The sequence below is a fragment of the Cylas formicarius genome, unplaced genomic scaffold (assembly GCF_029955315.1).
Source record: "Cylas formicarius isolate icCylForm1 unplaced genomic scaffold, icCylForm1.1 PGA_scaffold_1__22_contigs__length_36826433, whole genome shotgun sequence".
Lineage (NCBI taxonomy): Eukaryota > Metazoa > Arthropoda > Insecta > Coleoptera > Brentidae > Cylas > Cylas formicarius.
The window spans coordinates 25334627-25359069 of record NW_026844264.1 but is presented as its reverse complement, the minus strand read 5'-3'; the positions used below and the strand labels follow the sequence as shown (position 1 = coordinate 25359069).

The 24443-nt window shown below is 33.8% G+C and overlaps 4 protein-coding genes across 8 annotated transcripts in view; 2 read left to right on the top strand and 2 right to left on the bottom strand.

The window, feature by feature from the left end:
* Positions 1–4209, bottom strand: part of LOC132696840 (protein outspread) — a 97416-nt gene extending 93207 nt beyond the window's left edge. Inside the window, exon 1 of the mRNA XM_060661901.1 lies at positions 3837–4209. Within this exon, the coding sequence (XP_060517884.1) occupies positions 3837–3944 (108 nt within the window). The 5' untranslated portion in view covers positions 3945–4209. The remainder of the gene's footprint in view (positions 1–3836) is intronic.
* Positions 4210–4535: 326 nt separating this feature from the next.
* On the top strand, positions 4536–8055 carry LOC132696844 (transmembrane protein 11-A, mitochondrial). Its single transcript, XM_060661916.1, has 4 exons — positions 4536–4740; positions 4792–5012; positions 5313–5425; positions 7653–8055. Exons 1-4 carry the CDS (start codon positions 4721–4723, stop codon positions 7818–7820), a joined length of 522 nt encoding a protein of 173 aa, XP_060517899.1. The 5' UTR covers positions 4536–4720; the 3' UTR covers positions 7821–8055.
* A 2084-nt stretch (positions 8056–10139) lies between these two features.
* LOC132696842 (protein brambleberry-like) lies at positions 10140–14620 on the bottom strand. Its single transcript, XM_060661909.1, has 5 exons — positions 13764–14620; positions 13404–13685; positions 13180–13350; positions 12565–12780; positions 10140–12444 (listed from the first exon to the last, which is right to left on the bottom strand). The coding sequence occupies exons 1-5, from the start codon at positions 14365–14367 to the stop codon at positions 12035–12037; spliced, it is 1683 nt and encodes a 560-aa protein (XP_060517892.1). The 5' UTR covers positions 14368–14620; the 3' UTR covers positions 10140–12034.
* Positions 14621–14742: 122 nt separating this feature from the next.
* LOC132696843 (calcium uptake protein 1 homolog, mitochondrial) lies at positions 14743–23910 on the top strand. 5 transcript variants are annotated; one of them, XM_060661912.1, is made up of 9 exons: positions 14743–15085; positions 15141–15288; positions 16148–16313; positions 17540–17577; positions 20222–20336; positions 20390–20550; positions 21682–21923; positions 22841–23052; positions 23631–23910. In XM_060661912.1, exons 1-9 carry the CDS (start codon positions 14862–14864, stop codon positions 23789–23791), a joined length of 1467 nt encoding a protein of 488 aa, XP_060517895.1. In that variant the 5' UTR covers positions 14743–14861; the 3' UTR covers positions 23792–23910. The 5 variants fall into 5 exon arrangements, with proteins under 5 accessions (XP_060517895.1, XP_060517897.1, XP_060517893.1 ...); XM_060661910.1 differs by having other exon boundaries at positions 14746–15085; positions 22835–23052; XM_060661911.1 differs by lacking the exon at positions 16148–16313 and adding an exon at positions 15479–15638 and having other exon boundaries at positions 14751–15085; positions 22835–23052.
* The last annotated feature ends 533 nt before the right edge of the window (positions 23911–24443 follow it).

The window sequence follows — 24443 nt, the reverse complement described above, 5'->3', positions numbered from 1 at the left end:
GGAGCGATCGGATAATTTCCGTAGATTTTAACCATTGGTTAACATTTGTCAATTGATTGCGGATTCCTCCTATATCATATAAAAATTACTTCGCAGCACCTTTATCTAAACAATCTTTGATTGCGGATTCCCTCCAAAACCCGCATGGACAATGCCAAAAACAAAAAATCCACCAAAAAAAAAACCAACCTCATATCACGAAAATCCATAGTTGCTTTCTATCTGACGTTATACCGTAAAACTCACACAAATAATGCAATTAAGGTTTAAAAGTGCACACAGATGGCGCTTTTCAAAAATAAGTATAAAATTAATACCACAACACTCTCTCTTTTGAATTTTGAAATTTGAAATTAGGAATTTTCATGATATGAGGTTAGCAGGTTGGTTGTTTTTTTGGGTGGCTTTTTTGTTTTTGGCATTCGCCATGCGAGCTTTGGAGGGAACCCGCAGTCAAAGTTGGTTGAAAGGTCAGCAGAAGTAATTTTTGTATGGTTGGCAGTTCCCGATATACCTATATCAGGAGGAATCCGCAATCATGGGGCCCAACGTGCGGCAATGAAGGTTCAAACGTGAGCACGCTATTCAAAAATAAGTTTATAACTAATATTACAACAAAATGTATTCACGAAGTTTCGTAAAAACATAGTTTTTTTTTCGGTCACTCGTGACTTAGGTAAATGCTGTTTCTCAAACGTGTTGCACTATTTTATATTACCTCTTTGGAAAAAATCATTTTCAAACCCAAAAATAGCGAACTTTGCCGAATACACGGAGCAGCGAGTATATTTTTTTTCTCCCTGCTACCAGAGAAGGAAATATTTAATAATACTTGTTGCAACGTTAGGCATTTTCATTTATTCTCTCTTCTATATTTAGATTTAACTAGTTATATGTATCGTGCTAATCATTAAATTAATTTTTGGAATTTAATTTTTTTAATATTTTCAAATGCAAAAAAATAATCGCAAAAGCCTGTTTCAAACTGCTTAAATAATACAAAAACTAATCATAAGACTTGTATTGTTTTTTATTAACAGAACTGTACATCTGGAGTGAAATGCATTTCCTCCATTAAATTTTAAAGCCCTCGTTCCCGAGATATGTTAATAACTAATTTCACTTCGACCAACGATGAAGTTAAAAAAAAATTGTATATTTTTTCTGAATTTACAAAAACAAAATAAAATATTTTCGGAAGTACCAAAGACATTGAACGGAATTTTATCTTGGTTTGGGGTGCCCTGCTGCATGTCTTACCGTCTGCGCTATCCCAATGTCGAATTTGATGAAATGCATGAATACCTGTACACTGTATACCTAACATAAAATTCATCTTTAATTTCATTTTAAATGGCATCTGATTAAATATTTCCACATTTTGTTGACACGTTATAAAAGCTGAATTCAAACATTCTATATCAAGTAGGAAGCAATGGATATTACAATGTTCAGAAAATTGCAATTGCCAACTAATTAAAACTCTTGTCCTTACACACCACCATTTTGTTTTACAAACAATCTTAAAATCTTAAAAGACGGAAAATCTTAAAAGGCGAGATTTTTTGACAAAATATGCTCTTGTTTACCATTTATGTTTAGCAAGAAATTGCCATATATATTAAACATCTTCAGGACAATTCTAGTTATTATACTTATTGTCATCCGGAAACGTCTAAACTTGGGTATCATCCACCGTGAATGACTCTGGAGCATTATTTTGCTGACGATGTAACCCGGTGGCAAGCCTGCGATCGTCGACCTTTGACCGCCACGATTAGTGCAGAAGAATACCAATTAAATTCACGATTTGTTTCTATTGTCGAGCCCGGGTTCTACAACTTGATCGTGCCGACGAAGTTATCAATAAATTTTTGCCTGGCGAACGAAGAATTATACCACGAAAACAAATCCCGACATGTTGTGGTAGCCGGTTACTCGTAGACCTAAAAATATGTGTCAAGGTTTTACGGCGCGGCAACGTTACAATCTTAAATGCCCGATTAAAATGGAACTAACGGTAACGATGAACCACTAAATCCATTGAGATTTGTGAGGCGATTTTCGAATACAAGTTATTTAGCAAAACGGCCGTTGAGGGCCGATAGCAACGGCGCCAGGGGAGGGGCAACCACTGAACGCCATCTTTTTCCCTGAAACGGTTCTGGAAATGGATTTTCTTTATTTTCGTTATCCGTGTTTTTTCCCAACTAGTTGAACAAATAACTATTTTACAAAGTTGGGACGTCTATATACCGTATATATATATACATTGTATGAGCAATTTCGCGGATTTCTTAAGAAGGCAGATTATGAATTTAATTTTATACAAATCTTTCAAGAAAATATTGTTCGATCACCAAATAATAATGTGTAAATAATTTCAGTAAGAATGTAACGGTAAAAAGAAATCAAACATCGAGAAAAAAATTGTAACATTTCCCTAATTTTTCTACATCGAGCCTGTGCCGTGCCATTTCCGTTTGGATGGAGTCCACTGGGGGAGATGGAGCCATTTTTCGGCGGCGGTCAAAGCTATGACAATGGTGTAAAACGGGGTGTCATCATAAAAGGAAAAAAATCAACTTCAAAACATGTAGCTTTAAATTATTCAGCGTTTGTATCACACAGCGAATTCTGCACATATGTTTTCTAGGGATCGTGGCATATCCCGTGCTTTATCTAACCCCAAAACCCCAATTTTTGATGCCTCGATGGAAGTCTCAAATAAAAATAGTTTTTAAAAGGCCAATTCGATAAGTTTTTTTCCGTTACAATTTATAACTTCTTCAAAGCTTTTCAAAAGAAAAGCACTATATTAATATATGGATTTGAAAATGCACCCACCACTCGCGGCATCTAGGATTAAGCTGAAAATTTCACACCACTACCTCTTTTCTAATCAATAAAAATTGATTTTTTTGACAAATTGTTATGACAACGCGTATATTTTATCGGCAGTTCTTCTGTCTAAGCCGAGGAGCATACAAATTTAGTGAAAATTTGTTGAGATAACGATGTACAATTTGAAAAAAATTTGATCGATTGATCGAAGGTAGCTCGAGTGACTGAAGATATGCGTACTTTTTGACAATCAGTTTTTGGTTACATTCTTGCAAAATAGCATGAATACATACATGACATAACACGCAGAATCGATAAACGCCAAATACCATTTAATATTTTAGAGGTGGGAGTAGAAAAAAACGCTTAACTGTCATTTTAACCACTGTCTGGACCGAAACAAATGATACAATCATGATACCATGGCAATTGAATTAAAAAGTAAAATAACTTGTCAAACGAAAAAATTAAACATTGTCAAAAACTGAATTTCAAACGCAATTAAGTGCGAAATTTTCTTCCGGAAAACCACTGGAGGTTAAATTAAGTCCCGGAATTTTTTCTCACGTATTCAAATATTGATGGATTAGAAAAAAAAACGCAATAATTTAACCTCTTGTGCTATTATAAGAAAAAATTTTCGGGGACACTTCAAACATTTTTTCTGTCAGCTGTATCATTAAATTGACAATACGCTATAACTTTGTTCAGGAAAGTTGCTATTTTGTTACCTTCTGCAATGCCATAAAAATTACAATTAAAGTAAGTACTTCAACGTCAGATTTTCAAGCAACTTTATTTATCGATTTTTTTTTATTGAAAAAATGGCAGTAAGTCATAAATTTAGATATACTAAATTAATCATGTGCAATTTTAACAATCATTTTCAGATTAAGTAGACTTCCTTAAAAGAATTATTCACATGAACTGTAGGTAATAAATAAGATTTAAAGATCCAATTCGACAGTGCAAATCTAGGCTTAGTAACTTACCCGATTGCATTCCAGTGCCTCGGCCGAGTGCTCTTCCTTCTGCCTGAAGCAGTTTGAACATTTGGACTTGTGGAATATGTTCGGAGCGAATTTTTTACACTGCGACATGACGACGATCACAACACTCAGCACTAAATATCGAATAACTGCCCCTTAATGTAACCCATAGTCACCGACCATGTACATTAAAACACTGGTCGCCGTACGCGAAATCGTGTCAGCGCCGCTGCTTTTTAAGCAACATAAACAATCCTCTAAACAACCGCTACAACCTCTCCATCGCACAACCACACTCAAACTGAAACGAGTGGAACGTATAGAAATAAAACTCGCTGTCACAGTCCAAACCATTCAGCGGTTCAAAAACGAGTCGCATCGGATGTTGTCACGCAGGTAAAGAAAACATCGGTCACGTGGTGTATTTGATAGAAATGCTTTACATTCTTGACAGAAGGCGCTGGAATAGGCAACACTCCACACACATTTTAAGGAGATATTGGTAAGAAATAACAGCGTTCTTCTCCTTAGCCCGATTAACAAAATTTTCAAGGATCAATTTCTTTTAACAGTATTCCATTCACTTTCTACGTTTAGATCAAGTTCTTGTAATTTTTACGGAAAATTTTATTTTTTCAACATATTCCATTTAAACTGACCTTTTACAAGATCTTCGAATATCTATGATATTAAGTGAAACAGGTTATGTTGTGTAGGATGACAACTTCGGGCATTTACGAAAAGTTTACACCAGGCAGCATTAATGAGAAATATCGAGTACAAAGTTTTGTACAAAGTAAAATATAATTACTACAAATTAATCAAGTTTGCACACAAAACAGAATCAGTCCATTTTAAATTTAGGTATACTTTTGTAATTTAAAATAATGGATGGGGGAGAAAATAGGTAACATTTAGATATTACCACAGTCCATTTGCTGCAAATAATTATTTATAGAGAGTTACGTCGAAGCAATGTAGCTGTAATTAGGGAAGTGTATGATGGGCATGACTCCCAACAGTACTTTCAATTAGAGCTCGAAAAAGCCCTCGACAGTTGCTGCTCTGTTATTATAATTGAACCTACCCAACTGGGTGATGAAACAGCCCATTGGATTACTATGGGCAATTTTTTACACAAAGCCGCAGTTGTTACTGGAGTAACTTCCATTGTTTCAGGCAAGTTTGATGTAATTTATAGGAATTACTGCTTATCATAAAAATATGAAATCAATTTCTACCAAATCATTATTGGAGGTTTCTCAATATTATATGCAAAGCAAATATAATAATTTGAAATAACTATAATTTTTCCTTTTTGTGTATTCCTGGTTGCCTAAATGTGTTTCGTAAAAACTGAAATCACACCAATTATTAACATTAACTATTAATAATGAATTGAACTGGTTACACTATAAAATTCACAATCCACTAAAGAAATGCAATAATAAAATTACAATTTTTCTGCTATAATTTTAGGTTTTGCTTGGACTGATAGTTGTATGCCTCAAATGCCTCTTGCTGGACTTTCTCTAGTGTGTACAAGTCTTTATACAGCTTCATGGCAGTTCGATCCCTGTGTAAAGTATCAGGTATTTATATATAATTTTTTTTTCTGCGGATGTTATAGGTGTAAATGTTTATTATATGAGCTCAAATATGAACTTCCTTTCAAAAATCAGGCTTCATCATAAACTAGCCTAATTTTATGCCAGATAGTAAACTCACAAAGTTGTTTTAATAGACACATAGTGAGACAAGGAACACTTTAATTTTCAATCCTTTATAGCACCAATCCTTAATCAAGAACAAGATTTAACAGACCGTTTTATAAGTTATATGATCCAACCATTAACTGTAAAATAATTCCCCCTCTAAATCAACAAAGGTTATCCTCAAAAATGTAATGCAAATTAACAATATGCAGTAATGGTAAAATTATAGTTATTCCTTTCGAAAAATCTTTGAAATCGAATTTTTCGAAAGTATACCCGCTTGGCGACGAAACATATCTCGGCAACGGTTGGTCTTACGCGTCCCCCATTGGTACAGAAATGATCAGGGTCAATTTTTTTTTTGTCTGTTTTCCGTTCTCTATCGACGTTTTATAAAAACGCGGCTTAAGCCAGTGCTCTGAGATTTGGCTCCTTTTAAACGACCCGCGAGATACATAAGCCTTTAGAAAATGGCCGCGATCAGACATTGGTGTTCATATTTTTTTCGGGATTTTCTTCTGTTTTTCGTTCATCGCTATGAGTGTCCGAAATTTGCAGCTATCGATTTCAAAATTGGCACAAATATATAGTTTAGTTCCCTAATGGAACCTATTGATATTGAGGGGGCTGGAGTGTCGGGTATCGAGAAAAACTGATTTCTTAAAAACGGTTTATCCGATCGAAAAAATTCTTGAACAAAAGATGCACGATATCCGGATTTTTTAAAAATGTATGAGGATAATTGACCATAACTAGAAGGCTGTGATTCAGTTATCAGTTTCTTTCACATGACTATTAGCCCATATAGAGAGCTAAAACTTTTGTATTTAAGGTTTTCAAATATAGTACTGGGGATATCCTGTGCTATATTCAAAAATGTTATAGATGTTTCAAATTTGTCTTCAATTTCAGCAGAGAAGTAAAAATTCATACGCACACCTAAACTGTAGAAACTGACTGGTAGAAACAAGTATTTAAAAAAAACATCAAAAAATTTTTTTGGGTTATTCTAGCTTTCACATAAAAATTATTTTCTCGAAAGCTATTAATCCGATCGGCAACGTCCTTTAACCAAGAAACGCGGAAGATCCAGTGCTATAACTTTTAATTCAAAGATCTTTTCGATAATATACAGAGTTTCTCAATTATGCACAAAAATCTAAAAGACCCTGAAAATTGTTCTTTTCCAGAGTAAATTATTGGTCATAAATCAAAATCCGTTAAATATATGGCTAATTGGTTCAAACAGAATTATAGGCCGCGTCCAGACCAACAATTTTTGCATTTACGGTTTTTGTCCATCATGCCCGCTTCCCGAGATATTTGAAAAAGTTCATGTGGTAGTCCCTACATCTCGCATTCAATATAGGTGCGATGACGTCATTTTCTATTACGACGTACTGCATGCTTGCAGAAAACAAGTATTTTCTCGAAAACCGTTTACCCTATTGAAAAAATCATATACCGGGAAATGTAGGAGATCTAGGGGTATTACTTTTAGTTCGGGCATTTTTTGGATTATGTACAGGGGTGGCGATTATGGGCAAAAAAATCTAAAAGATCGTAAAAATTGCATTTTTGCTGGACAAACCGTAGCCGTAAATAAAAAACTATAAAATATGCGATAATTTGGTTTAAACGGTACAGGTGTATGCAGAATAAAATTACATCGATTTTGCGAAAGTTGCATAGTGGTCCGCTGGAGCACGGTAGAAAAACAATGCGTCCATCTAGGACAAGGAACTGCGAAGCAGCTTCTTTTTGAAATACAAAGCTGCTTCGCGCTACGCGCTATGAACTTGCCGATGACTTCACGATTTGTCGAAAGCAATCTTGTTTTCTTAATGCGCATGCGCATGACTTGCCATGCCATTTTTAAGTCATATGTGATATAAATGTAATTTAAATTGATAATGCACTTATCAAAAAACATCTGAAGAGAACTTTCGCCATTTTATATTTTTGGAACAATTAAAATAACTTCTGTAGAAGTCATAAGATCATAGCAGATGTATGTACAAGTATCCTATTACCTATTACAAGTCATAAACAAATTATTGACTGACTATTACATATAAGTGTAAATAAACCATGAACATTTTAGGTAGAGAGGGATCCAAGAAAACTATCAAGGCTGCCTATACTGGGGGCACTGACGGCAGCATCGCCCGTAGTTCTGGTGCGCAAAGACGATACCCGTAGGAAAATTTTGCATTGTACCATTTCATTGGCGGCCGCGGCCATATGTTTTTATAGGTTATATTGGAAATAGTACAAATGTTAGAGAAAAAACATCTAGCTCAACGCAATAGTGCGCTGGTTGATGAAGTTTACTGTCAATAATATAAGCAACAGAAAAAGAATCGCCCAGGGTGTGATTTGGTTTGAGAAAAAATTTCATCAAACGGAGTTGCTAGTTCAGATTTATGGACAAAAACTGTAGGAAACAATAGTTACGAATGTTACCCCAATTTTATTGGTAAAAAAATATACATATTTTTCTTTTATGAAGCTGTTTTCGTTCTTTCAGGCTTTTTTTAAGCATCTTTGTTTATATCTGTCATGGCTTTAGGAGTATATGGTAAAAAAAAATTAGTTGAAAAATTTAAAAGTTTTTTATATATATCGGCGCGCTTAGCTTTAAGTGGTCGATATTTTCGCATATTTCGTTTTGCGTGTTTTGACTGTTTATTTTTGACTAGCATTATTTATCGTATCGTAAACAGTTATAATTCTGTCATTCGTAATATTGCTAACCCATGGGAACCCACATTGGTATTTTTCCGAAGTGAACGGAACGCGAACCGGCGAAGATAGTCCGGCTTTATAAAAGCACTGATTAGGTCGGATTTTAAGTAGCTCCGATAGTTTGTTTTGATAGGCTATTTTGCAGTTGATCTAGAACCTAGCGGTTGGCGAATCGTTGGATTCTCTTTAATAATCAATCAAGTGATTAGATTATTCGTTTGTTTTAAGCACTGTGTTATGTGGAATCTTTTAATATGTCCGAGAAGTCTAACCCTATGTGGCTTGGCTCGCCATCATAACCCGATACATACTCCGGGTTTCTATTCCTATTTTATAATTTTTATTATATTATTTCGATTATTTCTTACGACCTTCGACATCTTATCTTTCAGTCATCCTATTGGTTTACATATATTATTAAAATTAGTGCGCACAAAATAAATTCAGATACATTTGCAAGCTAACCTAGAAATACCATAAAAAATGTTAATATCAAAACATAACTCCAAGATGGCCACTTCTGAAAAAATATAAGTGTGGGGGTGGAATTCAAATATTTAATGTGAATGGACTGATGTCAACAAACTCAGTATCATTGGTATGGCGCATTGATATTGTTTCATTCATAAGTAGGGTTGAACTTGAAAGGCAATATCTTTAAATTCCTCTTTAACACTTATAGAAATATCTGAGATAATAAATAATTACAAGGAAACTACAAATGGCGAAGTAGTAGCATTGCAGTTACTATGCAACAATATAATATGCCATACAATCTAAAAGAATAGGTAATTAATTTTGTCTTCTATGCTTCAAGTGACTGCAATATAAACTATTCATATTTTTATTATCATTTGGAAAACTTTTATGTATTTCAATAATCAATTAATTTGAACGTGATAATGTTTATGCCGCAATAAATTAAATGATGTCGTTGTTCTTTATCGTTTAGAAACTATGCATAAATTTCGAAATTTATCAATTTTATCTAAATATATCAAAAACTAATCAAATATCTCTTTAAATTTTCTTTCAACTAAAGATATTAATTAGATTTGGTAAGATTACCAACGTTAACTACAATTGAAGCCGATCTATGGCCTTAAATGCATTATACCAAATTCCACACTTAAGAAAACAACCAGTATTTCAAGAACGAAGACTCCCATACTCATAGAGCCATCTTTGGTTTTGAAATCAGTAAAAAGGCAACAAAAGTAGTCAGACCATTTTTCATTAACTCGGTTAGTTCCTGGGAAATGTGGTCTTTCCTCCACTAAAGGTCCTCTAGAAGCATATAGGTGAAAATTGTGGAGAGTGGTGGGGAAAAAATTGGTTCAATGATTTCAAAAAATTATACTTCTGGATAGATTAAAATCTGAAATAATTTCTTTACAAGACAATCCATTGCCCCTTCTAGAATTATCCTCAGAACCTGTAATTTCTAACCTTGGTAGTGCGGTTATGTTCTTATGAATTTCATATTTTGATATTTGAACAGCCATATTTGTGATATTAAAAAGATGAAAACAACTTTTGGGGCTTTGGGACGCAACTAAAAACATAATATTGGATAACACCTTTGCACACAGTGCCAGCCATGAACCATGTAAGACTGAGTTAGTTCAGTCACAGGGCTTCTACTTACCAGCAAGATCGCAATCTATTACTTTTGAGCACAATAGTAAAATAAAATAAAAAAGTAAAGCACATGGAATAATAAACTGAGAATAATTGTTTTGCACCTCTCAATTTGTTTAAACGAATTTATGAAGTTTAACCACTTGCTTGGTTTTATTGCAACCCTTTCTCTCTGAAATAAACTTAAACTCCTTAACTGTAAACTAATAAAAATTGACATGTACTGTTACCAACATTTAATGTTTCTACTTATTATGGAATAAATTACAATAAAACATCACAATAAAAAAAATGCAAACGGCATGTTAAAAACCATGTGTATTTCTTTAATCCAAACACGCCACCCTGCAGGTTGATACTATTACCATCACTACCAACGGAACTTAATGAAACAGAAATGTAAACTATACCGCTGAGACTATAACCTCAAACAACACACGGGGTGCCGTGCGGACAATGACAAGTGCAGGGCGTGCATGAAGCGATACTCAAAACTAGGTGCGGACATTCTAGAATTTGAAAACCTGAAGGATATATCCCCTCCTCCCACAAAATAATGAACTTTATATCAGTTTGAAATTTTCGGGTGAGTAGGAAAAAATTAGAAGTGACACAAGCATTAGATCAACTGGTCGCAGCAGTCCATGTAACCAAAGTTTACAGAATAATATATAAGTTGCCTTACTCGAGATCGCCCCCGCGGCCGCTGTTGATGTTGAGTGTTGTTTGTCAAGTTAGATAATGGGCGAGTTTCAAAGTCAACAAATCAAATTTAGTGCGTTTCTTATTGGATTCTTTTGATAAATTTCAATTATGCCATTCCCATAACTTATAATATTAACCCATTTTTTAAAGAATTATTAATAGTAAATAAAATTAAGTGATTATTTTTACAGCCTATCCTTTCTGAAACCCGCCCTTAAAAATCGCAAATCCTGATGAAAGGCCTTACACCGGAGTCGCATTTAGCTTTTGATTTTAAAGTAGCAAAGCCTTTTACTCCAACTTGTGTCCCATACCAAGTCAACTAACAGTCAATAAATGGGTTACTAATTTTTTTCCTACTCGCTCTGTAAAATACCTAATTATACACTGATCTGCACGACAACAACAAAAGGTTGATAATATATTCACCACATTCAATCTAAATACCGAACTGATGCCTTAATTACCTATTTAATTTTAACATATTTTATATGACAATATCCTATACTTTGTTAAAACAAACAAAAATTTGTCTCATTGTCAGTCGCTCTGCTCATGCCAAATAAAAGTGTGACTTAAAAAGTTTACCGAACTGACGCATGCTACATCGGTGTATAATTAGGTATTTTACAGAGCTATTAAGAATAATGTTAATTTTATAAAATGAGCAATCCTTGCGTACGTACAAAAATTGCAACACCTCTACAGCTTAAATCAATTCGACAGTTTTGAATACAAAGTAAATCGATATCTTTATAGTCATCCATTGCTCCTTTTGAAACACACCATGCACCTGCCTAATAAACTGATAACTTAAATGCCGTCTACCACACTCGTGCGTAATAATATTATACTATTATCATCCAAAATGTGAATCAACTCATCCCGTCAACAATTGGTTTTAAAACGCCGAATTTTAAATGCACTCGCATATTTGAAACATTCGACTCGAATATCCACATTTTTGTTTTGTGTTTCAGTGCGCAATAATATTTAATCTTCTATGTTCTGTGAATAACAACTTCCGAAGCTGTAAAAACAAGTGACGTTTTTAAAACTTTAAAATGACGACTGGGCACAATACCCTACCCTAAAGCAAAACAAGAATTGTTTTGCTGTACTTTGTTTGAGGGTATTGAAAGTCAACATTTTCTCAACGTTTGCTCAAAAACAAAACGAAAAAAAGGCTATGACTTGAGATTGACTATTTTTATATAAATGTTTCAAATATCTCCTTGGAATATGCTGTTCAACCTAAAGAGGCATTACTAAATAGGCATTATCAGAAAAGTCAATGTAAACTTTGAATAAAGTATTACATTTTAACTAGATGGTCACAATTATTTACAATGAAAGAAATTATCATTAGCATAAAGAAAGAAGTCCCACAACCTACCCTAAGACCGAATCTCCATTTTGGTGCCTATAGCAGAAATCTCTGCCTGGCATCGAAGTAATCCTACATGGGGTCCCGGTTCTCGTTTTCGCATGGCAAGCGCTTCTGGAACTTGCATTTAGGACCAGTGGCGTGGCACTTCTTGATCTTGATCTCACGGAATAAGTTCCAACTCTAGACCTGGGCGGAGTTAAGGACTGATATTCGAAACGATCATTTACATCTAATTCGCGAGATTCAAAGTTGGATTGGTAATCGTAAACATCAGCTTCAGAGCCGATATCTAAATCGTGTAAGTTGGGTGATTCTGAACCATATTTTTTCTGGGACGTTTCCGACTTGGACCACGAGATGGCGCCATTTATCCTGCCTCGAATATTTACAGCTGATATGATAAAAGTTTGAACTGAAACCAAAAGTTATGGTCATCGTATTGTCCATTATGTCAATTTACCAGTTAGTGATTCTCAACAAACACTTTAACAGGGAGATCACAATATTGTTGCTAATTAGCAAATTTACTTACTGCACACAAAAATACCAATAACAATCCCTAAGGTGACAGGTTCCAAATGTTCCCGACTATAGAGGGCGACAATCATGTTCATGGGTGGCAAGGTTGCTATGACCAATCTAGTACTGGTCCTAGCTGAGAGAAAAGCACATGACAACATAGCCACCAACATAAACGAAATGTGCCAAAATATTATGTATATTCTTTCAACTGCCGAGTCTGTACCACCTAAAAGAAAACAATTATCACATTGCATTTTAAGTAATTTTTTACTATTTGTACTATCTGAACAAAATACTTTAAAATTTATTTCTAATTATAACACCTAAATATTTCACTTCAACTTAAATTAAATTAAATTAAAATTCGGTGGCATAATTTGCATGAATCATAATAATTTATACTATAGTTATACTATATATACTGGAAAAAATGAGATATATTAAATACAAACATCCATTTTTAGTGACAGCACAATGGGCAAGGTGATGATCATGGTTCTACAAACTGTTATAGCAACAACAACCATTGTTATATCAGCACAAATAGCCATTTAATAAAATTGTTGATTTAACACTGGTATTTTACTACAAATGGGGATGAACATCAACAATACATAAATTTTACCTAAAGCAGTCATTATCCAACTCAGTCTATCTTCTAAAGCTTGTCTGGTGCCCCCTAAAAGACCAACCAAATCATGCACTGTCCTATTTACTTCCTGAAGATTCCTTAAAGTATCCTGGTATTGTTTCTGAAAATTCTTGTTTTGTGTCAATAAAATCTCAGAATAATCATCTAAAACATGCTGTTACAATATAAATTTAATCAATTAAAGACTCTTTAAATACCAATTTTTTTGAACAGATCAACAGCTTTTTGGTGAAGACCAGTCAAATCATCCAGCAGCTCCTTATGATTCACTCGGCTCTCAATATTTTGATTTTGTAATAGTTCAGCTGACATATCCAATCTGCTTTGAACATCTTTGGTCATTTGAACTAGTTCTTCATGTGTTTCATGAATAAGACGCTTTTCATCTATCAGTCGAATAATATTATTTTCCAGCACTAGTTGCCCATGCAGCTGGGCCTTTTGCATATCTCTTTGTTGCTCTGAGAGATGTTTATGAGCTGAAATTTAAAAGTTAATGTTAGCCTTTCTCATCTTTTAACAGGATATATTATAAATTTGGGGTAGCAAAAATTCACCTTTATTAAGAGTCTCATATGTACTTTCCGCAACATTTTTTATAGTTTCCTGATTCAGGGTAATCTCACCCAATGATTTTAACTGGTCTTTCGAGGCTTCCATTAATCGGTTCACAGTGTGCTCTGCTAAACCTCTAAATTGACTCTGTCTTATCATATAACACACTGACCGAGCTCGGTTGCTCATCAAATGGTAACTGGTCCATGTATCAGAATCCATATTTGTGGTACACTCTTTTATCGACATTTCCTCTGTACAAGGATAGATTTTACGACCTTCTATATATGATTGGCAATTTAAAAGATGAACGGCAACCTTGGCTAGTTGTTCATCATTCAGCTTATTACAATCGCTTTTTAATTTCAATATAACCCTCTGCTGACAAGAATCAAGCTCAGATATTGCCACTCCAGTTAGTTTAACAGCCTCCTCGATGAATTTCTGATCAACTGTCGACACTTCGTATGGTACAGTTTGGCTAAATTCGGCGGCAGAATTTTCATTACCTCCATTGTACCCGAAATAATTCTTTACACTTGTTAAGTAATCGTACACTGCTCCATTAGCAGCACATATATTCAGCAAAAGAAGCAGGAAAAGCATTTCAACCTTAAATAACGGTCTATTTTTGAATGCAGTAGGACCGTTACAATCTTCGGCAGGTGGATGAACGTTGACAGTTCAAATTTCTAAACATTGCGACCGCGGCAAAAACGCGATAAAAACGAGGCTGAGATCTTGCAAAAGTAATCATGTCATAGTAACGAAAGAAGAACATGAAGGTGATCAGTATTGCCAATGGATGTTTGCGAACGGATAATTTTTTATCTTAGAAGAAATTGGATCGAGTAACGAACCGTGTTGGATGGTAAAATACGTATAGAATTTATACTTTATAAATTATGTATCGTATGATTGAAAATAACTATCCTCTTTTATATAACGTTACTCTTCTATTGGATGTGGCCAAGTCACCGTGGACTGAAGGCAAAGAAGAATTAATTGTTCTGCGTTCAAAATGTCAACCGTATATAAGGTTATATTTTTCGAATAAGGAAAAAATAACGAATTGACAATTCTTACAAGCTCCAATAAGAATGAATAATTACCTGAGATTCATCAAATGCACCACTCGAACTAATGGCTATTTGTATCAAACAGTCGTTAGAAATGTACCAAGTTTAACAAGTAAAACTAACCAGGAGCAGAGGAGACACTATAAAAATTTCGGGCACAAAGAGGAACCCACCCCTACTCTTTCGAAACTCTGGTACTCCTTTTTGGGTATCGTTTTTACCGCTTCTTTAATCGATTATCGATGGTAGGTTCTTGACCAACTGTTTTTTTTTTCAACATTTTGTTGGATTTTTGTTTAGGGTTAGCAGATACTTTTCGGTGAAAGCACGATCATCCACCATTGAAGCCTCAGACTCTGAAGTTGAACAAAAAACGGAAGATAGTCATGATGAAGATAGCAAGAAAAAAAAACACAGAAAGGAAAAGATTGGGTTTAGAGACCGAAAGGTTGGTGAATCTCCATAAACAATTTAATTTTTTTAAATGGAGAATGTTGATTTTGGGAATATAGTATAATTGAATTAGCATATTGCCGTTTTATTCATACATAAAATTCGATTCATCTTTTATAATAAAAATTTGGTTTTTCCACTAATTTGGATTATTTAATATAATTAATTTTTATTGCAATATTTAGATAATAGACTATGAAAATCGATTGAGAGCTTATTCCACACCAGACAAGATATTTCGCTATTTTGCTACAATAAAATTGGTCAGTAGCGAATCCAATGAAGTGTACATGACACCTGATGATTTTTTGAGGGCTATAACCCCGGGAATGAAGCAACCTGATGGTAAAAATTCATCAGTTTTGCATTTGCTTGGTGTGGGCATCTTGGTGGTTTCTACTCAATTAATAATTAAATTAATTGCTTGAAGAAATAAAGATACAGAAAAACAGATTTTTGTCTTGTTGTGTTAATTTGGTTAAATCTGCAAATACATTTGTTTTTTGTTCTATCTATTTTTTTACTTATAACATTGTTTTGAAACTTTTTTTTTCTTTTTTTAATTTTCTAATAATTTAAATATTAATCATAACGATTCTGTGATGTGGTATGACTAATGCTCGAATGCTTATCTAATATTTTTCCAAGGAAGTTAATGACTGGAATTTGGTTTTCCAAAATATACAGGCTGCAGCTGGTTTCTTATTTTTGTATAATAGTTCAAAGTTACATCGAATTTTTAAGAAGCTTTCATATTCCAGCACACAGAGACCAGAAACAGTCATTAGCTTTTGAAATACTGGATCTCTAGTCCTAGCTGTTCCAATCCATAACCCCTTGCTTATCCGCTGTAGATTATTGAATACGAGAATCGTATCCGTCACTATTCCACGCCGGACAAGGTGTTTCGCTACTTTGCCACGTTGCAGGCACAAGGTCCTACACCGGATCAGCACGAGATCTACATGACGCCTGATGATTTTTTACGTTCAATGACCCCTGGACTTAAACAACCTGACGGTTAGTTAACTATCAATCAATATAGATATTTCTTTATTTATTTAAATATTTTGTCTCTTAGTAGATATAACTGTTTTATTTATTTATTTATTTATAAAGGGGATCACCCCCATTACAAAACGAAAATGGTACATTTCACTTAACAAAGACTAAGACTACCTACCCCTTATCCATAAACATCACATAAATCTGAACGCAATCGTAAAAAACAATTATTTACCTGGTTGCTTCTTTTTTCGCAAAATTTAATAAACAATCTTGCTGCCTTGACATAGTTTAAATGTGATAGTTGTAATATAACTATGATCACCAATAAAACCACTCAATTAAAATGTGTTTGTTGTAGTAAGAGACTAATTCCAAAATGATTAGATTGAAATTATTATTCTAGTGACGCCCTGAAAGGCAAGGTAATTAATATTTTTAAAAAAAGAACAATTGACAAGTGTCATCAAAAGCTGCAAAACACACATGTCATATATGATGTCTATATGGATGTCTATATGATCTTTAGGAATACAAAACGAAAATGGTACATTTCACTTAACAAAGACTAAGACTACCTACGCCTTATCCATAAACATCATATAAATCTGAACGCAATCGTAAAAAAATAACAATTATTTACCTGGTTGCTTCTTTTTTCGCAAAATTTAATAAACAATCTTGCTGCCTTAACGTAGTTTAAATGTGATAGTTGTAATATAATTATGATCACCAATAAAACCACTCCATCAAAATTTGTTTGTTGTAGTAAGAGACTAATTCCAAAATTATTAGATTGAAATTATTATTCTAGTGACGCCCTGAAAGGCAACGTAATTAATATTTTTCAAAAAAGAACAATTGAAATTTTACGGCTTGTTATAAATTTTTTGATTTGCAAATTGTCTAAAATGTTTGATTTTAGAATATATAGATAATTTTTGACAATGTCCTCTCAAATACCAAAATGATTCCACCCTAAGCTGTTATTAACATATCCTGAATTTTCTCTAACAAATGTCACCATCCTTTACCAAAACTTAGCTTTTGCTTGTGTTTCGCAGGTGGCGAAAACCTAGTATAATCTAATATTTGCTTGATTATTCTCTATCCCTGCTCTAACCCTCTAACCTTCGCCTGTTTTTTTTATTTAGAGCTTCTCGAACTGACATGTATTTGTACAAACTTATTATCAGTTATTATTTCAAATGTAATTTTTAACGCTAACATCGTTTTTGTAGGATTGGGCCTGGATCAATACAAACGGTATGACCCCAAAGTAAGTTTACTTCATCTATTTCTATTAGGAATTTCTGTCTGTTTAAACATGTGGTATTTATGGTATTTAGTAACACTCTATTACTTGTACAACTATGTCTTCGATCCGTAAATAGTGGATGTATGTCTTTAATGTTTCCTACTTATTTTTTTCAGCACGGTTTACAGGTAATACAATTTTGTAGTAGACACTCTCATTTTACTTTGCATGCGTTTGACTCAATGTATATGTTTTAACCCTTTTCAAACTCCAGTCTTGTCACTCATCCCTTAGGGCTATATGAGTTTGTTTGATGAGAAGCTTTCAAAGTTTTGCTTTTTGGAAAGCTGCATTGTATTTTTGAAACTGTATCGATACTTTAGTATATAATGGATGAGACAACCAGTGGGAAGTGTCAATAACATTTAAAGTTAATGAAAGTTAATACGTTTTTAAGGCTGAGAATAAACAAATTTTGAATCTGACTGCAATTTCACAGCAATATATAAAAAATCTGATATAAAATAAATTTAGACTCTAAATTTGACTTTTTTAAATCCTACTGCGTGCAGAATGCAATGGACATTTAGTATTAACTAAAGATTTTAAATTTTATTAACAAGAAAAAGAAGAGTTCTGGAGGCATTTGTGTATTTAGTGTTTTCTCTTGAAATTTTGACATATTGAAACCTATAATGTATTTTCTTTTTTTAATGCCAAGTGCAAAGAAAGGAAACGGACTTGGTAAACAATAAATGCGCTTAATTCAACACGTTTTCACTACTCAAATAATAAGTATATTTTCTGAATTAGTCAATTTATTAGGTCACTCTAGGATGAAACTTTTTTTTCTTACTTTACCTTTCTACGATAGATTTGGTTGGCTGCTTTAAAGGCTTCCAAATATTTAATCAGCGAGTCTGGCATTAAAAAAATTCTTTTCATTCACAATGAAAATATTGACGTCACTCAGATAGTTTCCACATTCGCACCGCTTATTGCAGCTAGAAAGTAGATCAAGCAAAGTTAATTATTGGCATATAGTCTTAAAAACTTCGCAAATGGGTCCCTATAAGAACGAAAAAGGAGAAACTTAGACAGGCAACAAAATGTTTATGTAGGTTCTTTTCTACTTTACTCACGGATTTTTTATCTAAAACTAACGTGTTGTATATAAAGTGTTGCTGACTATATTTCCGTTAATATTTTTGGAATTGAACTAATATTTTACGGGTTTGTCTTGACTCCTCTAATTTCGGTATTAATTGACTTCATTAATATTTCTATACAAATGCAAAACACTAAAAAGTAAAACACTAATATGAACTGAATATACTCCGGTCCGGTATATATTGACACCTACGCACAACTATGTGGGAGGGGGGGGGGGAATTTCTAACAAGTGACAAGTCACTTCCAACCAGAGCACTTTCTCTGGCCCTATCTAACGATTTAATCATTATATATTCCTTTGACCGCCTCAATTCGGTTTGAATTTCATCCGCCCGGACCAATTATTTTCGTTCAGCTTCGCTAGGCGGTTTAAGTTAGAGACACACACTTGCAATTCTTATATTAGATACTTATATACAGTGAACGCTTAAAGGATGGGACCCTCTTTTATTTTTTGTACCCTTGTATCTAGCACGATGAAATTTGGCATGCACGTATATAATTAAATGTCTAATTTTTAACAAAAAACAATATCTCAAAATGACAGCAGGGCGCCATTTTAAGTTTTTTTTAAATGGTAAGGTGTTTTCACGTTCTATTCACGTACCAAATTTGATTCGTCAGTTTTCGCAAGACACAAAATTTAATTTAATACAAATAATAATTATTATTATTGTATATTAGAGAGTGCCAGATCATGTTAGATTACTTTCACTTTCAATGTCAAAATATTTAATTGTCTTGTCAGTGTGTGAAGTCCAAGACCTGTTAGAAAAATGGTTAAATGTAATTAAACAGGCGGGGATATGTAAAAAGTAAAATTTATGTTACAAAACCAAATTCAATCTGAAAGACAGAGTTCTAAAAACGGAGGTCCCGTCATTTAAGCGGGCACTGTATAGTTAGCTTGAGCTGAGGTTGCATTCAATACAAAATTTTGCAGTTTATTATGGACTCGTTCTTTATATTATATTATTCCTAATTAGGTACAAATTTTAAACTTTATTTTGCCTGCGTCTTGATTTGTTTTTGGTAGGTAGTTTAAGAAGACGAAGATAGATTATTGTGTAAAAGTATACTTTTTTATATAATTTTTTTAATATAATTATTTCGTTGGATTGCCTCGATATTTTAAAATAATTTCTTTTATTTTTGTATCGATACTAATTAGCCAAATTTTGATGTTACCTTGACTATACATTTAGATTTGAACACCTAGCTATAACAGCTATACTACAAAAAAATTACTATCTTCCGATAATTTGTTTGATGTGGTAGTGTGAATTTGTTATTGTTCGATAATAGCTTTCAAATAGGTTGGTTGTTAATTTGCTTAGATGAAGTAAGGATAACTAATTCTGTGTCTGGATTTCAAAATGCACAATTCAAATTGCGAACTGCAATTTTCCGTCCGATGGACACTGAAAAATATATACGATACGTATATATTGCTTGCAGAGCGAAGCTTTTTGTAAATAACGCGTTTGTTTAGACAGTGCAACAAAGACTGGAACTAGAACTAGAAGACGACAGCATATTTTACAGACTGGGTAGCGCAGGCCTAATCACATTCTCCGATTACATATTCCTTCTGACCGTCCTCTCAAGTGAGTTTATTAAATTTCAACAGTTTTGGGGCATTGGTGTGATGTTTTTTTAGCGTCTCGTCGACATTTCGAAATCGCCTTTAGGATGTTTGACTTAAACGGGGACGGCGATGTGGACTGCGAAGAATTTGAGAAGGTGGCAACGTTGATACGCCAGCAAACTAGTATCGGCTCGCGACACAGGGATCATGCAAATACGGGAAATACTTTTAAAGTACTTTTTAAGCTAGATTGAACTTTATTTTAAGTGTATATATATCGTGATCCATGACTTCATGAACGGTTCAGATTGATTCAAAACCACAATATTATATCTAGTAACTGCCCTCTTCCTCTCTCTCTCTCTCTCTCTCACACACACACACACACACACACACACACACACACACACACACACACACACACACACACACACACACACACACACACACACACACACACACACACACACACACACACACACACACACACACACACACACACACACACACACACACACACACACACACACACACACACACACACACACACACACACACACACACACACACACACACATACACACACTCGTGATTTTTATGAACAGCAATGTTTTCGTGACTAATTCCTCGAGAATTCAATGCGCATCATTAAAAAGCCGTAGCCAAAGTGCAAACGGCCAAGCTGACGAACTGACAGGCAATGTTCGACTTGTTGAATGCCAAGGTCTTAGTGCAAACTGTTCCGCAGACTGTCATCAGCCAAGGTAAAGCCTCTCTATACTCAATGTGTATAAATTTATGAGAAAAAAATACTAAATAGGTACCGGGACATATATGGAAATGGTACGGTGTTTCATAAAAAAGTCACTCAAAATTCGGAATACCTTGGAATAAGAGAGTAAAATATACCGTTTTTCGTTGGTTTGGTTGGTTAATTGGTTTTGAATAGATTTGGCAGCGTTGTATTTGCAAAAATGTTTCTAAAATATAAATTATTCCTTATCACAGCCATATACCAAACTTAATTTACACTCCCTGTGCTAAGATTCACGTTGCAATATTTTCTTTGTAAACTGCAATCTTCACGTATTTTTTTACCTTTAAGTTAACTGACAACTGACGAACCGTTAGCGCCCATATCCCAGTCGCGCATGCACAATATTGTTTTCTGTTGGCGTCAAAAGTATGTAAATGCATAGTTAAGCAGTCAAATCGAGAGTCAAATACTCTTCAACAATAAGTAGTTCGCTAAAATACTACAACATGTTACCACAATTATCAGATGTATTGCCACTACTTATATTAAGAATTACCAGAAAACTAAATTCGATCGCTTTTGCATTTCTAAAGAAGCCAATTTTTAGGGCGTCAATTCTGCTCTAACGACGTATTTCTTTGGGCCTAATCTTAAACAAAAGTTGACAATTGAAAAGTTCCTGGATTTCCAAGAGAGGCTCCAGAGGGAAATCCTTAGTTTGGAATTCCAAAGGAAGAACCCCGATGAGGACGGGAACATAAACGAAGCTGATTTCGCCGAACTTCTGCTTGCCTACGCTGGGTACCCTCAGAAAAAAAAAGCGAGGATGTTGAAGCGGGTAAAAAAAACGTAAGTCGGGTGTTTTTTTCTTGCTCATTTATATAAATTAAAATAATATAATAATAATAATTTAAAATATTTGTAAAAAATAAAGTTTATTAAGATCTAATTGCTAAAAAACCTACGAATAAAGCTAATACAAATTGTGTCGTCAGAAATTCAAAATATTTATTTTTTTCTAAACTTTTTAATAACGGTTTATTAACGTATTAATACTTATACACACCTTAATATGTACATACATTTGACCAAAGTGAAAACTGTTAAATTTTTAAAAATATTGATATATTTTTCTTCCTAATAATATGCATATTTTTATATCATACAAATGACGATATTCAAATTGACAATTTTTGGTATTACATGGAAATATTTTCTTTTTATAATCATGTTTCTGTGATGAAGTATAATTGCTTTAATTAACCGAGTAAATAAACTTTCTTTGGCCTGTATACGTTACTGCAACCAAATGCAACATTAAAATTTACCATTTTAAAAATTAAAAAAACCATTTACTTCGAACAAAAATGATAAACGATTGAAATGATTTTGCAAAGTACCAGTTAACAAACTATTTACCCTAAAAAACTCAAACGGGTAGAAAAATTGAGATAAAAAACAATCTTTTATTACAGTTTTCTGCTATTAATATTAAAGTGTATGACAAAAAAAAGAAAAGAATCTCCTTTACTACCCATCTCCTTCAAAATAAAATATCGGTTCTATTACCAGAACCATTCCAGTTTAAGATCCAGTTAACAGTTAAAGTGTATTATTAAGTAGAAGTGAAATTTAAAAAATCTACTGATTAGCCAAAACACGAATTCCGACTACACAATCTGATTTATATCACTCAACTGCCACCCCGAGTAGATTTTACGCACCCTTATAAATCAGGTTGGGACCAAAGCCGAGTTTAGTTTCAGAGATCACGGAAAAGGCGTTTCGAAACAGGATTATTTGAATTTTTTTCATTTCCTGAACAACATCAACGACGTCGATACGGCCCTGACTTTTTACCACATAGCTGGGGCGTCTATAGATCAGGCCACGTTGAAACATGTGGCCAAAACGGTGGCCCACGTAGATCTCAGCGATCATGTAATTCACGTCGTCTTCACTATTTTCGACGAAAATCGTAAGTATCACGCTTGCCATATTTGGCATGTTACCTATCAATTTATGAAACAACCTAGTTAAATTCTTCGCCAATAGGTTAAATTGGCATGTATAAAAATAAGGCCCCAATTCAATTTTTTTCAATGTTTTGTGTAGCTATAAATGAAGATGAATTTTAATTTTGTTCAATACTATCTGTAACCATAATTTTAAATTATAAATTAAAATTTGAAGATACGTTAAAAAGCCCTTTCCTATGGGATGTGGAAATTCTCCAGCAATATCGGATAATATCCAAGATTTAAGAATCAAAATCGAGTCCGACGTCAGACGGCATAAACTAATAAATATAGATCATAAACGACAGGTAAATCCCTAAATTTCTGCCAAATGTGAAAAGCATTCACCAAGTCTTTGGTAAAATGTTTGAAACCTTACAAAAAATCTCCTTTTATGCGTAACATTATTAACTAAAAAAGGTAAATTAAATAAATAAGGAAACTTTATATTTCTGTACGGTGTTTGCAGTTTGATTATTGAATTAACCCCAAATATTGTGAGAAATGTCAAATCTACCATTTACAATTTTTCGAATAGAGGACGGACAACTAAGCAATAAGGAGTTTATAGCCGTAATGAAGAACAGGTTACTTAGGGGCCTTGAAAAGCCGAAAGATACAGGGTTCGTGAAATTCATGCAGTCGGTTCTGAAATGTGCCAAAGAAACAAAACCCGCTTTACTGGATAATATATTTTAATGGCTCGGAATATTTAAGTTAATTTTAAGTTATGATGCTTGGTATCTATCTAAGTTTAATTATTTTTTACTGGAATGTTAAACCTATAAATTAAGAATAATAAAAAAAATAAGAAGGTATTTTTTTATTTACTTATAGGAATATAAAATAGCAAACCACATTTTTTCCACATACATGTACACCAAAATACAAATCTGGTAGGTATTATTTTGAACCTTAAAACATTCGAAAGCTACGAAGTAGAAGTACCACAACGGAAACATCTATATAGATGTTCTGGAATGAATAGGGAACAAATGCATTCTAGCAAAGACTATTGTGTGCCGCTTATCCAAAACTAGCCAGTCACAAGACTATTAGCTAAAAATCATCATTTTCACGGGTAGCTTTTAATATTCGATTCCTAATGCCGGCAATGGACGAATGCTCCTAGTGGTATTAATTAAACTTAAATGATAGGCTGTGACTGGTCGTTCGGGGTGTTCGGATTCAGTGGCTATTGCCACTTACTTTGGTTCGTAGCCAGTTGGCCTCAAAAAGTATTGAAATGAACGATTGATTGAAAAAAATTGGTCCTTTTCAAAATCGGTCACTGATGCGGTTTTCGTAAAATGAACATTGACAACACAACACTACTCGACGGTGTCTGCTA